This window comes from Hypanus sabinus, chromosome 17, assembly GCF_030144855.1.
Source record: "Hypanus sabinus isolate sHypSab1 chromosome 17, sHypSab1.hap1, whole genome shotgun sequence".
Taxonomy (NCBI): domain Eukaryota; kingdom Metazoa; phylum Chordata; class Chondrichthyes; order Myliobatiformes; family Dasyatidae; genus Hypanus; species Hypanus sabinus.
The window spans coordinates 23,257,988-23,275,273 of NC_082722.1; the positions used below are offsets into that span (position 1 = coordinate 23,257,988).

At 41.0% G+C, this 17,286-nt stretch overlaps 1 protein-coding gene across 1 annotated transcript in view; it reads right to left on the reverse strand.

The window, feature by feature from the left end:
• Positions 1-15,654, reverse strand: part of usb1 (U6 snRNA biogenesis 1) — a 36,216-nt gene extending 20,562 nt beyond the window's left edge. The window contains exons 1-5 of the mRNA XM_059992663.1: positions 15,475-15,654; positions 15,098-15,249; positions 6,064-6,247; positions 4,970-5,023; positions 2,304-2,409 (exon numbers count right to left, since the gene is read on the reverse strand). Of these exons, the coding sequence (XP_059848646.1) occupies positions 2,304-2,409; positions 4,970-5,023; positions 6,064-6,247; positions 15,098-15,249; positions 15,475-15,587 (609 nt within the window). The 5' untranslated portion in view covers positions 15,588-15,654. The remainder of the gene's footprint in view (positions 1-2,303; positions 2,410-4,969; positions 5,024-6,063; positions 6,248-15,097; positions 15,250-15,474) is intronic.
• Positions 15,655-17,286: the final 1,632 nt, after the last annotated feature.

The following is a 17,286-nucleotide window of genomic DNA, read 5'->3' on the forward strand; positions in this document are numbered from 1 at the left end:
TAACATTATGTAGATGTAGTAAGAGAGGTTAAGATGAGGGTGTGGGGCAGCTTTGTGTCTGTGGTACAAACAGGGTCCAGTCTGTTTGTTTCCCAAGTGGCCATGGTGATGTGTTGTGGAATTTGTGCAAACTACAAGTTAACTTGATTGAAGTCTCCTGCAATTATGAAGAGATCATCCAGATTCTTGTTTCTTGGAGAGCTAGTGGTACTATAAATCTCTTTCAGTGCACCCTTGGTGTTTGCACTCAGGAGGGAGGGGGGTGTAGACAGAGGTGATGAACACAACAGTAAATTCCCTGAGCAGGTACTGATGTAGCTGGCATTTAATTTTAATATGCACAATTTCCCCAGACCAGTGGCCGCTAATACAAATGAATTTCTGCACCAACCTTTGTCACTGTATACTCAGATTCTACCTCCTTTAGATTTCTGCAACAAGGAGTTCCTGTCTCCATATGTTGTTTAAACCACAATTCAGCAGATTTTTCATCTCTTTGATGATCCACAGATGCTCAACAAAATGGTCTCAGTCCAAGTCAAATCTCAGCAATGCAGAGGAGGCCACATCAGGAGCACCAGACACAGAAGACAATCCCAACAGATTCACAAGCGAAATGGAGGTGAGCGAGGAGGTGGATGACGAATTATAGCACTTCTTCCACACGCAGGGAGAAGTGCCAGGTGCGAGATTAGTGAGGTGTGATGAATGGACAGGGGAATAACAGAGGGAGCGATCCCTGCAGAAAGCAGAGAGTGGGAAGGAGGTAACGATGTATTTGTTGGTAGGATCCTGTTGAAAATAGCTGAAGTTAAGGACAATGATGTTCTGGATGCAGAAGCTCATGATGTGGTAGATAAAGACAAGAGGAACTCTATCCCTGTTAAAACAGTGGAAAGATGGGTGAGTGCGGATGTCCAGGAAATGGAGGAGATGATGACAATGGCAACATCAATGTTGGAGAATGGGAAACGCTGCTCTTTGAAAGGGGGGGGGGGGGGGAGAGAATCTTTGATGTTCCAGCTGTGTGCTCAGTTCACTGCTGTTCACTCTGCTGACCCACGATTGTGCTGCAACACACAGCTCGAACCACAACATCATTCGCCGATAACACAACCATGGTGGGTCTCAACTGCAAGAACAATGAGTCAGCTTACAGAGAGGAGGTGCAGCGGCTAACAAACTGGTGCAGAGCCAACAACCTGTCTCTGAATGTGAACAAAACAAAAGAGATGGTTGTTGACTTCAGGAGGGCACGGAGTGACCACTCCCTGCTGAACATCGACGGCTCAACGGTAGAGATCGTTAAGAGCACCGAATTTCTTGGTGTTCACCTGACGGAGAATCTCACCTGGTCCGTCAACACCAGCTCCATAGCAAAGAAAGCCAGCAGCGTCCCTACTTTCTGCAAAGGCTGAGGAAAGTCCAACTCCTACCCCCCCATCCTCATCACATTCTACAGGGGTTGTATTGAGAGTATCCTGAACAGCTGCATCACTGCCTGGTTCGGAAATTGCACCATCTCGGATCGCAAGACCCTGCAGCGGATAGTGAGGTCAGCTGAGAAGATCATCGGGGTCTCTCTTTCCGCCATTACGGACATTTACACTACACGCTGCATCCCCAAAGCAAACAACATTATGAAGGACCCCACGCACCCCTTGTACAAACTCTTCTCCCTCCTGCCATCTGGGAAAAGGCACCGAAGCATTCGGGCTCTCACGACCAGACTATGTAACAGTTTCTTTCCCCAAGCTATCAGACTCCTCAGTACCCAGAGCCTGGACTGACACCTTGCCCTATTGTCCTGTTTATTATTTATTGTAATGCCTGCACTGTTTTGTGCACTTTATGTAGTCCTGGGTAAGTCTGTAGTCTAGTGTAGGTTTTTTTTCTCTGTGTTGTTTTTTTACGTAGTTCAGTCTAGTTTTTGTAATGTGTCATCTAACACCATGATCCTGAAAAACGTTGTCTCATTTTTACTATGTATTGTACCAGCAGTTATGGTCAAAATGACAATAAAAAGTGACTTTACTTGACAAAGTACAGCTTGCTTTTACTTTTGATCTGCATATGGTGCATTTTATTTATTTGCCTCTTGCAATTATTTACTGTGGAAGGCAATAAATCTTAACCAACTGGGCTAGGAGAAGTGATCATAGGTGGTACAAACTAAAAATTTATTTTATTTTTTGAGGCAAATAAAAATTATTGAATAAAACTTTGCAGAACAGTTAGTGTGTTATATAATAATGAATGATGACAATGTACTTCATGACATAAAATGGATAAAGAGCTCCAACCTTATAGTAAGTTATCAGATTGAACTCCTCCAGGGACTTGTCCACTTCTTTGACCATTTCCAGGAGATGGTCACCACCAGCTGAAACTTCTAGACCAAGGAAGGTCCTGTCCAAGAAGTAAAAGAAATACATTCTTAATCTCATGAATTAAGTGTAGGCTAAATGATAAACTGCAAGGCAAGACCAAAACAAAGGACCCATGTCAAAACAAAGGTCCTGTGTAGTGTCAAACTCTAACACACCTATCATCCGACAGATCAAAGCCATCAGATCACCCCAGTGGATATCACAATCTTGTGGCCAATTCCTATGAAGTTAACTTACACCAAACTCAGCTTGTGATTTCTAAAGTCATCCGAGCCATGACAGTCCAATGAAACAAAATCAGAATTCTTGAAGCAATAAATTAACATATATTTCAGTAAAACCAAAATTATTTGCTGCAATTAACATTGAAAAATGTTGCAGAACATGAAACTATACCAGTCTTATCCTACATTGGTTTCCCCCCAAAGGATATCTGATTTACGATAGATGCAATCTTTACAGAAGAATGAATCATCTCAAAATTATCAAAGGTCACCATTGGCTCCAAGTAGTTAATCTTTAATAATCCAATGGACAGAAAGAGTATTGAACACTGATTAAGAGACAAAGTGTTGTCTCTATTAATCAGCAAATCTTGAAAGGTGTGTTTAAAAAGGCATGAACAATTTAAATGTTTGATGTAAAGAATGTTTAAGTGGAAGCAACCTCAGATTAACTGCTTTATACAAACTGCTTAATGGCACAAGTTTCATCAGCAAATCTAAATTTGCTGCCCTCACAACTAAGAACAATTAGCTTTCATAGAATTTTACATAGTAGTCCCATTGCTCAAGATAGAACACTATATTCCAGGATACTTTCAGAATGCTGTGCAAGTTGTTGATTGCCAAAGTAAAAGGAACCACCTTCACTAAAAATATACAAGGTCTCAGGAACATACAGTATCCTTGCTTAAGTTCCAAAGCTCACCTGCAAAGAGCTTCTGTCACAAATCCACAAACTCATCTTCAATATGTGGAAGGAGCATAGCAAAATCAAACATGTTCAAGAAAAAAGACGTCCAATTGTGTTAACTAAAGTGGTGTTTCTCTGCTGTATGCCATAGAGAAAGTCATGTCAGGGTGCTCCTCATATACCCCCACCCAGTGGCTGAAGGGCTGCTCCACAAACCACAGCGTGCATTCCATCCTTTCTCAGACAGAGTGGATATAATCTTCTTGCAGTTCTTAAGAGAATTGTAGGGTGCAGCACCAATCACAATGTGCCATTTTTCAAACATCCTAATACCTTTGATTCCAACTGGGATTGACTATGAAACATTCTCCTCAAACTCAGCTGCCCAAATATATTTGCCTGCATCTGACTTCTGCATTATAATGACACAAAAGCCATAACCCTAATCAACAGATCCACAACTGGCCAATCTTAGTGAAGATCTGTCTGAATCAAGGCCATTTCATCACCCTGACACTCCCTTTGCCAATTTCCTTTTTGCAATCCTGAACCACAGCTCCAATAGACAGTCTGTGAGAGTGATGCTGATCTTCATTTGTAATGAATTTATGGTGAGTGCACACCAAAATCAGGGTCACCTGAACTTCAGTGGTTGAACTGTTATGACATCTACACTTGCACTTGCCCACAGGTTAAATTCCAAGCTTGAGACGATGATCTTACATTTACAAGCATTAAGATCCTCTACTAATCTGTTGCCACTGAAGAATAGTAATCACATACAATTAAGGCTCACAGCAAGATCCGGGAAAACGAAGATCATTTCCTTAGACTGCCTTCAGTTCACCAGCATAGCCTCTGGTTGACTGAGGGAAAGGTGTCCGAGGACCAAGACCTCAGACCTGACAAAAAAATACTCAAGCTACCAAGCAGCAAGGACCTCTACTATCCCACAAACTGCTGAGACCCGGACTACCTACAAGAGTCACCTCAAGGCACTGGAAATTTATCACCAAACCACTGTCTGCAATACTCTCCAAATTCATTGGATTTATATGTTAACCAATATCAGTACCCCCTTGCAGCCAGCACTACATCAACCTACCTACATATAATTAGCTCTGCTGGAGAGGACAGGTTGGTAGCCCACACCGGACACACAAAATTGACATGCCGTTGTAAGCCATGTCAAATAACAAGAGTATCGGGCAGGCAGAGGATTCAGATCTGACTCCTGCCTGAGTCATTACTCAAAGTGCAGAACGAGCAGATAGGATTTGCCTGAGAACCTAGAGACCATGTACCAGTAATGCACAAAACCTAAATGGCATATTCTCTCACAACCTACCCAACTACCTACCTCACCAGACACTTGCCATCTCATGTGTGAAAGAACCTGTGGCCTATCGGTCACCTAAGAACCAATAAAACCCGGAGTGGAATCACATCATCCTCCATCCCAAGAGACTGAATGATTTACGGAATAATTGCATTGAGTACATTTCTGTGATAAAAGAAGAGCTGACTCAAAATTTTTTGAGCTCAAATAAATTGCTGAAAATCTTAAATTAACAATAGATTTTCATAATTTTAATTTCCTTTTTGGATACACTGTACATTGATGTTCTGATTAAATGTTTAAAATTTGAAAGGTGACATTGTACCTGGTCTTCTCTTGATTACAGTAGATCTTCACTTTGTCTGAAAGGCAGTAAAACCTGCAGCACAAAGGAGAAATTCCAAGTGGTTACTGAGTCTCACTGGATCAGGTACATCAGTTTGTAAAAGTTCACTCTTTTGTCCCTTGTCATATTTGCCCATTTATCCAATATCAACTCCACATATTCTGACACCATTGCAACCAAATTCTAACCATACAGCAATACACTACAAGGTCAACAGCACAAAATGACCGCTATATCTGGTCTCTGAAAAACAATTACAATGGGCTTCATTCCTCTTTTCATTCCTCATAGCCCAGCAAGTTTCTTTTCAAATATAAAACTACTTCTCTTCAGAAAGTCATCATTAAATATTTCCACTGCTCTCCCAAGCAGAGCATTCTGGATCATTACAACTCAGTGCATAAAATACTCCTCAGGTTATGAAATACTGTGCTGATCATAATCTGTATTCTTTGGTTACAAACACTTCTGTCATCAGAGCAAACTCCTATGTGATATGAATTACAGCTGGGTAAGTATACCTCATCACGCACCTATCTACAGCACAAAAACAAACTACTGCACCACAGAACCCTCTTATTCTTCCTCATTTCACCTTTATCAAGAAATCCTTCTATTCCTTTCTCCTTTATTTTGCTGTAGCTAGTTCCACACTCCATACTTGCTAGGTAATTTCATTCTTTCTATTTTTTATAGCTATCTCTCATCCTCTTAACCAAAATAGTCTTCTGCATTAAATTCCAACTGCAGTACGTTACCCATTTCAGCAGTCCAGGCGTTTGTGAGGTTTGTTATTATACCCTTCTTTAAAGTTCAAAAGTGTAGCAAACAAAAAAGTTTGAAGTCCAATAGTCAGTGGGTTGCAGTCACACCAGATCCCAAAGGACAGAAGAAACTGTTTAAATAATACTAATAAAGGCTGCCAAAAGTGCCCAAAACGTTATTTTAACAATGTTACTCGTATACTTCTGTTGCTGTATAAATAATCAGTTATAATCATTTAAAATACAAATAAATTTGATTTATTGTGGAAATAGAGTCTAGCACCAAGTTTTCAGAAACTTCAAATGTACCTGTCAAAAAAGGTCATCCTATCCTTTAAGGATTCCACAAAGCTGCTTATCCAGTGATGGCGTAGCACCACTGTATGTGATAGACTTATATGGAACTCCGTCATCTGAGTCAGAAGCAGCCTATGCGTTTGCAGGTGCGTCAGTAATAGATCAACAAGTTCTAGAAACTCCGCTTCAGGATAATCTGTTGGAAATCAGGTACATGTGGATTTCAAATGCACTGTGCAGAATACATTTTGTATCCCTAAAAAAAATGCTGGATTACTATAAACCACAGGTTCCCAAAGTGTGTGACATCGCCCTCCCCCACCCCACCCCCGGGGGCAGTGCAAATTTCTAAGGGAGCGATGGGGGGGGGGGGGGGGTGCGCGGTAGCAAGGGGGAGGCAGCTGAGAGATTACAGTTAATTTACGAAACAAATTACTTATTATGAGCATTTGATCCTCAGTACCTCATAATTAATTACAAAGATCACATAATCACCTCAACTCTTGCCAACTCCTGTTCTCTTTTAAGATTTTGCTTGAAGCATGTTATAGTTGTTGAAAAGTAATGTGACCCTCTGTATTTGGCATATCATAAAATATCTAGACTGAAGAAATAGTGTTGTTTTTGGGCCTGGCCCACAAATTATTGCCTTTCACCACAATAGTATTGTCTTAGCTTATACGATTCCCATACTCTAATGATACAGTGATGGAATTCCTATGAGCTAGGGTATGGTGTTCAATAGAGTAAAGTTCAGAATCTGCCATTTCAAATGGTCTTAACCACATTTCCCTAGCCAACGGCTAACCGAGATATCACTGCCCCACTTTACATATCCTCAGGCAGAGTCAAGGTTTTGCCTGAGCTACGATATCACAACTTTATTGATCACAACCTTCGAGGTTGGACTGAGACGAAAGGCAATTGACCATGGTCGATAATCCATAACAAAAATGGCAGAAGCAGACCAAATGAAAATTAGTGTAGACACTATAATGTGGAGTATCTGAGTCATGGATTTATACTAGCATCAAGCTATCAACAGCAGCCAATGGGTCTGTTGTGTTAAAAAGTTTGTCCAGGCTCCTTGAACGTTTGAACAGAATATAATCTGATAAAGCAAACAAGCACTTGGCTTGTTTTCAATCACCAGAAACAGAAAATACTTTAGAACACGTTTGACAGCACTTCACAACAAAATAATGATGGTTTGCATGTTTCACACAGTGTTTCATTGCTTAATTTGGAAAGCCCCATACAATTGGAGAAGATTGATTCTGCCAGCAGTAAGAGAGGTTCTGGGTACGGTTTTGCACAAGTCACCAGATCAAATAATTAAAGCAATTCTGCTCAGTGATAGCTCTGTCTGAAGACAAATAGCTGAAATGTTTGAGAATGCGGAAGAAACATTGTGCAATATATTGAGAACAACAGAATTTGCTCTGCAGTTGGATGATCAACTTTACCAGGTAATAAGTCTTTGTTTACTGGTTATGTTTACTTCATAAAAGATAAAAACTTGGCTGAAGAGTTATTATTTGCAAGGAGACTAAAAACAGATACAAAGGGGAGCCAATATTTCAGGTTGTTGAGCAATTTTTCAAAGAGAAGGACACTTCATTCACCAACATTCTTGCCTGTGCAACAGATGGGCACCATTAATGACAGGACGAAACCAAAGGGGGTTATTACTTTTTTTGAAAAAATGCTGTACCTAACATATTTACCATTCACTGTGTAATTCACAGACAACATCTTGTCACAACAAAACTAAGTGATTGGCTGCACCAATCAGTAAGTACTGTTATCAATCTGGTAGATAAAATCAAGTCCCATGCTCTCAATTCTCAACTACTTCAAGACCTTTGTACTGAGAATGATGAACAGTTTGACACTTGCTGTTACACACAGAAGTCAGTTGACTCTCAAAAGGAAACTGTCTGAGACGCTTTTTATGTGCTTTTTGAATGATAAAGTTCTTTGGAATAAATTACTTCATTCAGTAATCTACTCAAAAATTAGGCGTAACACTGCTTATGTCAGAATTATTCAAAAAGTTTAATGAAATTGATCATCAATTGCAAGGCAAAGACTAAACAAAGTCAAATTAGTCATTTCCAAATTTCTGTCCAACTTAACCCCATTTAAATGCAACATTGGCCATCATGACCTTTTCCAATTTCTGAGCCTCTCTGAATTAGAAGAGAAAGAAAGAATACCAGATGATGATCTTCAAGTATACTGTGGCCACCTGGGTGAGCAGCATAAAGACATGTCAGAGAGATTACAGGATCTTCTCTCAATCCAAATTCCAGATTGGTAATAAATCATTTCCTGAACACTTTTAATGAAGAATTAACAGGAAAGATGGAGGAAGAACTGATCTCACTACAAAATGACCGAACTGAAGACGAGGTTCGAAAATTCACATTAAGCCATTAGTTTCAAAGTAAATATGGAAAAAGGGCGGACTGTTCTGTAGTTTAAGATACTAAATTGGAGAAAAGCCAATTTTGATGGTATCAGAAATAATCTGCCAAGTGTGGATTAGGACAGGCTATTTTCTGGCAAAGGTGTACTTGGCAAGTAGGAGGCCTTCAAAGATGAAATTCTGAGAGTACAAAGCTTGTATGTGTCTGTAAGAAAAAAAATTAAAGGTATCAGGTGTAGGGAACTATGGTTTTCAAGAGATATTGAGGTCCTGTTTAAAACACACAAAAAAAAGATACATAGCAGCTATAAGCAGGTAGGAACAAACAAGACACTTATGGAATATAAGAAATATAAAAGAATGCTTAAAAAATCAGGAGGGCTAAAAGGCTGCATGGGTTTGCCCAAGCAGACAAAGTGAAGGAGAAACGCAAGGGATTCTACAGATACAGCATTAAAGCAGACAAAGTGAAGGAGAAACGCACGGGATTCTACAGATACAGTATTAAAGCAGACAAACTGAAGGAGAAACGCAAGGGATTCTACAGATACAGTATTAAAGCAGACAAAGTGAAGGGGAAACGCATGGGATTCTACAGATACAGTATTAAAGCAGACACAGTGTAGGGGAAACGCAAGGGATTCTACAGATACAGTATTAAAGCAGACAAAGTGAAGGAGAAATGCGAGGGATTCTACAGATACAGTATTAAAGCAGACAAAGTGAAGGAGAAACGCAAGGGATTCTACAGTTACAGTATTAAACCAGACAAAGTGAAGGAGAAACGCAAGGGATTCTACAGATACAGTATTAAAGCAGACACAGTGTAGGGGAAACGCAAGGGATTCTACAGATACAGTATTAAAGCAGACAAAGTGAAGGAGAAACGCAAGGGATTCTACAGATACAGTATTAAAGCAGACAAAGTGAAGGGGAAACGCAAGGGATTCTACAGATACAGTATAAAAGCAGACACAGTGAAGGAGAAACGCACGGGATTCTATAGATACAGTATTAAAGCAGACACAGTGAAGGGGAAACGCACGGGATTCTACAGATACAGTATTAAAGCAGACAAATTGAAGGAGAGACGCACGGGATTCTACAGATACAGTATTAAAGCAGACACAGTGAAGGAGAAACGCACGGGATTCTATAGATACAGTATTAAAGCAGACACAGTGAAGGGGAAACGCACGGGATTCTACAGATACAGTATTAAAGCAGACAAATTGAAGGAGAAACGCACGGGATTCTACAGATACAGTATTAAAGCAGACACAGTGAAGGGGAAACGCATGGGATTCTACAGATACAGTATTAAAGCAGACACAGTGAAGGAGAAACGCACGGGATTCTACAGATACAGTATTAAAGCAGACACAGTGAAGGAGAAACACAAGGGATTCTACAGATACAGTATTAAAGCAGACAAAGTGAAGGAGAAACGCAAGGGATTCTACAGATACAGTATAAAAGCAGACACAGTGTAGGGGAAACGCAAGGGATTCTACAGATACAGTATTAAAGCAGACACAGTGAAGGAGAAACGCACGGGATTCTATACAGTATTAAAGCAGACATAGTGAAGGGGAAACGCATGGGATTCTACAGATACAGTATTAAAGCAGACACAGTGAAAGAGAAACGCACGGGATTCTACAGATACAGTATTAAAGCAGACAAAGTGAAGGAGAAATGCAAGGGATTCTACAGATACAGTATTAAAGGATTGCAAGAGACAAAATTGGATCAGAATAGTAATCTATGCATGGAGACAAAAGAGATGGGGTGATCCTAAATTCTCTCCATCTGTATTTACTCAGAAGACAGACACAGTGAAGCAAGGCAAAGCAGCAATGAGATCATTGACCCCAACAGAGGAGGAGGTGTTTGCTGTCTTGGGTCAAATGAGGGTGGATAAACCCCCAGGGCCTGACAAGGTGTTCCGTCAGACTCTGTGGGAGGCAAATGCAGGAACTACAGATGCCCTAGCAGAGATACTTAAATCATTCTCAGTGACAGGTGAGCTACCAGAGGATTGGCGGATAGCTAAGATGTTCTGCTGCTTAAGATGCGCGCAAAAAGAGAAACCAGGATATTATAGGGCAGTGAGCCTGACTCAGTAGTGGAAATATTATTGGAAAGTATTCCAAGGGACAGGATATACGAGTATGCGGATAGAAAGGGACTAATTAGGGATAGTCAGCATGGTTCTGTACCCGATAGGTCATCTTTAACCTTGCTGGGTCCATTGTTGTTTGGCATCTATGTTAATGACCTAGATGATAATGTAAGCTGGATCAGCAATTTTAAGGATGACACCAATATTGAAGGTGTTAGTGGACAGCGAGGAAAACTATCAGAGCTTACAGTGGGATTTGGTCCAGCTGGAAAAATGGTAGATGGAATTTGATGCAGACAAGTGCAAATCTGTTGGACTTCGGTAAGAATAACCAGGGTAGGTCCCACACAGTGAACAGTAAGGCACTGAGTGAGGTGTACGGTAGAACAACGGGATCTGGGAATACTGGTCCATAATTCATTAAAAGTGATGGCACAGGTGGATAGTGCCATAAAGAAAGCTTTTGGCACATTGGCCTTCATAAATCAAAATATGAATGCAGGAGATGGGATGTTATATTGAAGTTGGATAAGACATTGATGAGGCCTAATTTGGAGTATTGTGTGCAGTTTGGGTCACCTACCTACAGAGCAGATATAAATAAGATTGAAAGAGTACAGAGAAAATTTACAAGGATGCTACCGGGACCAGAGGACAGAGTTAGAAGGAAAGATTGAATAGGTTAGACTTTACTCCCTGGAATATAGACTAAGAGGGATATTTGATAGAGCTATGCAAAATTATGAGGTATAGATAGGGTAAATACAAGCAGGCTTTTTCCACTGAGGCTGGGTGAGACTACAGCTAAAGCTCATGGGTTAAGGGTGAAAGGTGAAATGTTTAAAGGGAACATGAGGGGAAACTTCTTCACTCAAAGGGTCATGACAGTTGGAACTAGCTGCTGTGCAAGTGCTGCATGCCAGCTCGATTTCAACGTTCAGAAGATTGGGTAGGTACATGAATGGAAGGGGTAAGGAGGGCTGTGGTCAATGAGACTAGGCTGTTTAAATGGTTCAGCATGGGCTAAGTGGGCTGAAGGGCCTGTTACTGTGCTGTACTTTCCTATGACTCTTAAGACTTTTGATTGCAGAAAGAAATCTCTGAATGCTGTCCTGCACAATGAAGAAAAGTCAAGATATTCTTTATTGCCTTTCTAATATCATACTTAGTGGAGCATGGTTTCAGTACAGTCGCCCAATTTCTTTCAAAGCAATGAAACAGACTGCAAGTTACTGAATGTGGGGACCTGAGACTCCCTCTGTGTGACATTCAGCCTGATATCACTGCATCATGCCCATCCACCTTTTTGAAAGATGAAAAAGAAAAGAAGTAGTGAATAGCTGGAGTAAAACATGCTCTAAAAATCGCTGAAAATTATTTTTATAGGAATTAAATAAATAATTTAATTTAATTTGTTACTTCAAATGGACTTGAATAAATGCTGCAATTATTTGTTACTGCTTTGAATATGTAGTTCCTATTTTCTTTCACTGTACATCGCAAATCAAAAATAGTTTTTATGTAATTGCCAGAAAGGGAGAAGGGAATGCTGGGAGCCAAGGAGACTAATCCAAAAAAGTTTGGGAACCACTGCTGTAAACCCACTTACTGGTTAATATTTTAGTGGTTAAATTATTCAGACTTTGTTACATTACCATCCTTGTTCTTTTCTATAGTTCTCGAAAATAATTCTGATAGCAGGAAAAAGCAGAACTAATAAATCCTTCAATAAAGCTATAGCCTTACACACATCATGTTTTCATCTTACATAGCTTACAACTTAACACCCAGTAAAAGAATCTCAATGCTTTTGTTTTCCGCAAGAATTAATATCCATAATTTTGTTTGGAAGGACATATCATTAAGAGTTAATTTAGTGTTACTAAAAATATTTTTTAAATTTGGAGAAAACGGTACAATACCTGCAAGCATCCTGAGACAGGCAAATTGGCAAATTGAAGCTATTCAGCCCTTCCAACCAGCTTTGCATTCAATATGATCAATGCTGGTCCTCTATCATATTACCCCTTGGTGCATTTTGTGTCTAGAAATCCAACTATATGCATCTGTCTTAAATATATTCAGTGACTTGGCCTTCACAGGCTTCTTTACACCTTGATAAATTTACTGAGAATAATTTGATCCTTTTGATACATTTTGGTCAGCCACCTATTAGTCAAGTACTCTATTCAGATAGTCACTATTGTTAAGAATTACAATTGGCCCCCGCTTTTCAAACGCTCGCTTTACGACAACTCGCTGTTACGAAAGACTTACATTAGTACCTGTTTTCACCAGCAAGAGGATTTTCGCTTTTACGAGAAAAGGATGCCCGCTTTATACGTGTGTTTACCTTGAGAAAGGCTACAATGACCGTGAAGCCTTGTGCGGGCAGTTGTTTGCGTATGCGTGTACGTGCGTATGCGTGTATGTGCGTATGCACGTGCATACATATGCGTGTATGTGCCGATTTTCTTTTCTCCAAATCAATTTTGGTTCGCTGCCTTCCCGAGTTTGATAAGTGAAACTACACCATACCTACAATATTTCTACTTTGTATAGGGTGTAAATTTATCATATCATTCCTGCTTTTACTCTATGTTAGTGTTACTTTAGGTTTTATGTGTTATTTGCTTTGATTTGGTAGGTTAATTTTATGGGTCTGGGAACACTCAAAAAATTTTCCCATATAAATTAATGTTAATTGCTTCTTTGCTTCACGTCATTTCAGATTATAAACAGTTTCATAGGAACACTCTACCTTCAGATTGCGGGGGAAACCAGTATACAGCTTTCTTTACAACTCTGGCTTTCTTTACACGTTGATACCACCAGAGGGCATCAGTTGTACACAATACATACACAGGTGAATTATGTCCAAATTGTCAGGCAGAAATTCAGCACTAAAAATGCTATATAAAACAGAAACAGACACTTCAATCCAACTCATTCATGCCAACTAAGTTGTCTACTTAATCTCGGCCCATATCCCTCTGAATCACTCTAAACCACATATAGTACTTGTATAAATGTCTTTTAAACATTGTATTTGTACCCACCTCTATCACTTTATCTAGCAACTCTATACCCTCTGTGAGGACAATTCTCCCTTCTAGTTGTCTTTAAATTATTCCACTCTCACCTTAAATCTGTGTCCTGTAGTTTCAGACTCCCCTACTCTGGAAAAAAGATTGTGACCACGCACCCCAACAACACCTCTCAAGATTTTATAAACCTGTGTAAGTTCATCCCTCAGCTACCTACAAGTCAGGGAGTAAAGCCACATCCTATCAAGTTTCTCCTTGTAACTCAAGCCCTCCCAGTAACATCCTTGTGAACTTTCCCATCTTAATGGCATCCTTCCTTTATCCATGCAAGTTCTGCTTGCATGGAGTATTCCATATACAAACATAATGCCTTGTACAGCTGCAATGTGACATCAAAGTCCTGTACTCAATGCCCACGGCAAGTGTGTCAAATGCCTTCTCCACCAGTGTCACCTGTCTCCATGTAATGTTGCTGCACCCTAGGTACCTGTGTTCTACAATACTTTCCAGGGACCTACAGCTTAATGTGCAAGTCGTACATTGATTTGGCTTACTAAGTGCTGCACTTTGCATCTGCCCAAGTTATATTCTATTTGACGCTCTCTGATTCATTTCCCAAGTTGGTCTAGTTAATCTCAGATAACCATCTTCACAGTCCATTACAACAGCAACTTTGGTGTTTTCCTACTAACCACACCAGTGACATTGTCCTCTTATTGCCCTACGGATCTTCTTAAGTAAATTCCTAAATCTCTCACTCCTCAATACACTTTAACAAGAACATGCTTCCTTGAATTTTTAAAAGCTTCCCCACTTGCCAGCTGGCACTTTGCCTCAATCAAGGACTTTATGCTCGGGAGTAATCCTATCTTTTTCCACAACTATTTGGTCACTGGTCCCAAAGTGGTTCCCCTACTACCGACAACTCTATCACTTGGTCTGCCTCAGTTCCCAGCAGGAGGTCCAGTGTCACCTGCTCTCTAGTAGGACCATTTCCACAATGTTGGAGAAAACTTTGATGGGCAAAACAAATTCTGCCCATTGTCTTTTGGTAATCTAGGTCAATATCAGGGAAGTTGAAAACAACCTACTATTGGAACATAATTATATTACAGCTACTTGCATTCCTTTTACATGCTTGATCCTCTAATTGCCTGTATTATAATCCCACCAAAGTCATCATTCCCTTATTTCTAAATCGCACTTACATAACTTTACAAGATGATTCTCTAACAATATCCTCCATTAGTTTTGCTGTGGTATACATCTTAAATCAAAATCACAATTCCCTCTCCTCTCTTAACTCTATCATTGCAGTAGTGTGTGTAGCCCTACCCTTCCCTCACCATGTTTCTGTTACGGCTTTTTAAGATATAGAGCCTTGTAGCCATATCGTGAGGCTAGTCGCAACTAATAATATATCGATTTGCCTGGGTAACTCACATTCCAAGTACACAAGCGTTGACCAGTTCCCTCGTTGGTGCGCAAAGCTGCGGATTCGACCATCGTGTTCACTGCTGTCATCCACGTGCTCCTCCAGTTGCTTGAACATTCCCATTACACTGTCTGGTATGGGCAGTCGCTGGGGTTTCAGGCTGTGCACCAATCATCATTTGAAAAATAAAGCAACCGACATTTAGACAACACAAACATCCCCTGACACACTTCTGATGTTACACTTAATAGCTGTTAGTTTCGTGTTTCCCCTTCTTTTTGAAATAGTGGGATTGCATCCATCAGTAGGAAATGCTGCGGATTGAGCGGGGGGGCTATTTCGGTGTTACACAGCCACTCTACCCGATGAACTCAGATTTACTCACTCGGGCACACTGGCAGCAGCTCCGCCTCCGCCCCCCAGCCGCAGCAGTGATGGAGGGTGTTGTTCTTTCTGCTCCTCCTCATCCTCGCTGCTGCTATAATCCACCAGGAACATCCCACTCCTGGCGCCCTCACTTGGGTTGCTGTGCGACCGCCGCCTGCGCCATCTTAAACCAGGAGTTACACGCTGTGTTCCGGTGGAAAACGCAGCATCGAGTAGGAGGTTCCGTGTCTTCGCCCTCCCTCACCGCTGCCCAGAACGGTTCCTGCCCATTAGGAAAAGAAATTACAGACTTTCTTCCGATGGGAACTATCTTGGTGTCTCACACCCAATGAATTAGCCTTATAGCGTGACCGATCTTATTTTGCAAATAAAAACTAACGATAGTTTTTCTCTGCAATAACTATACAGAATGCAGATCGCGCCTCTCTTTTGTGATGTTGGATGAGGACTATAAGTCAGGTCACGGGACATTTTAAACTACAGCAGCTGTGGTCTCACTCAGTATGTTCTTCATTGCTGCTGCCTCCAAACTACAGCAGCTGTGGTCTCACTCAGTATGTTCTTCATTGCTGCTGCCTCCAAACTACAGCAGCTGTGGTCTCACTCAGTATGTTCTTCATTGCTGCTGCCTCCAAACTACAGCAGCTGTGGTCTCACTCAGTATGTTCTTCATTGCTGCTGCCTCCAAACTACAGCAGCTGTGGTCTCACTCGGTATGTTCTTCATTGCTGCTGCCTCGAAAGAGAAATAGCAAAAATAAAGCAATAAACGACGCAGAGAGAATTTCAAGTAACCACTCAACGTCAGAGACTCAATACATAAAGGTGCATTTGGATTTATAAACAGTCGGACGCCAAGCCGAGTCTGACTGGACGCCTCTCCGCGTCGCTTGTGTTTTTACGCCCACAGGACGCAACCCAAGGCACTGATTGGAAAGATATGCCAATGGTGATTCTGCACCCAGGATCTACAGGAAGGATAAGCAATTTATATCAGTGACCATGATGTTTGACTCTAGAAACCCCAGCCAGGGGAACCATCAACCCTGCATTTCATCCCTGTGGTGCACCTCAGGGGTGTGCGCTTAGCCCACTGCTCTGCTGTCTCTATACCCGTGACTGCGTGGCGAGGCATAGCTCAAATGGCGTCTATAAATCCTTTGATACAATCATTGTTGGCAGAATTTCAGATGGTGATGAGAGGGTGTACGGGAGCAAGATATACTAGCTGGAGGAGTGGTGTTCCAGAAACAACTTTGCACACAACATCTGCAAGACCAAAGAGCAGAGTGTGGCCTTCAGGAAGAGTGAAATAGATAGATAGGTAGATACTTTATTGATCCCAAAGGAAATTACCGTGTCACAGTAGCATTACAAGTGCACAGATATACAAATATTAGAAAAAAAGTAAGAAAAACAAGTTACCTCAGTATAACAGTGGGGGGCGGGGGGGGGGGGGTCATCACTTCCCCGGCTATAGGTGTTGACTCATTACAGAGCCTAATGGCCGAGGGTAAGAATAACCTCATATAATGCTCTTTGGAGCAACGCAGTTGTCTATAACTAAAAGTGTTCATCTGTTCGGCCAAGGTGGCATGCAAATGAGAAACATTGTCCTGAATTGCCAGGGTTTCTAAGACAAGGGAACACAAACCAATCCTCAGGGAAGGATCAGAGGTGGAGAAAGTGAGCAGTTTCAAGATCTCCGAGGACCTGACCTGGACGCATCATACTGATGCAGCCATAAAGAGAGCAAGGCAGTGGCTATGTCTCATTAGAGGTTTGGGGAGATTTGGTTTGTCAACCAAAAT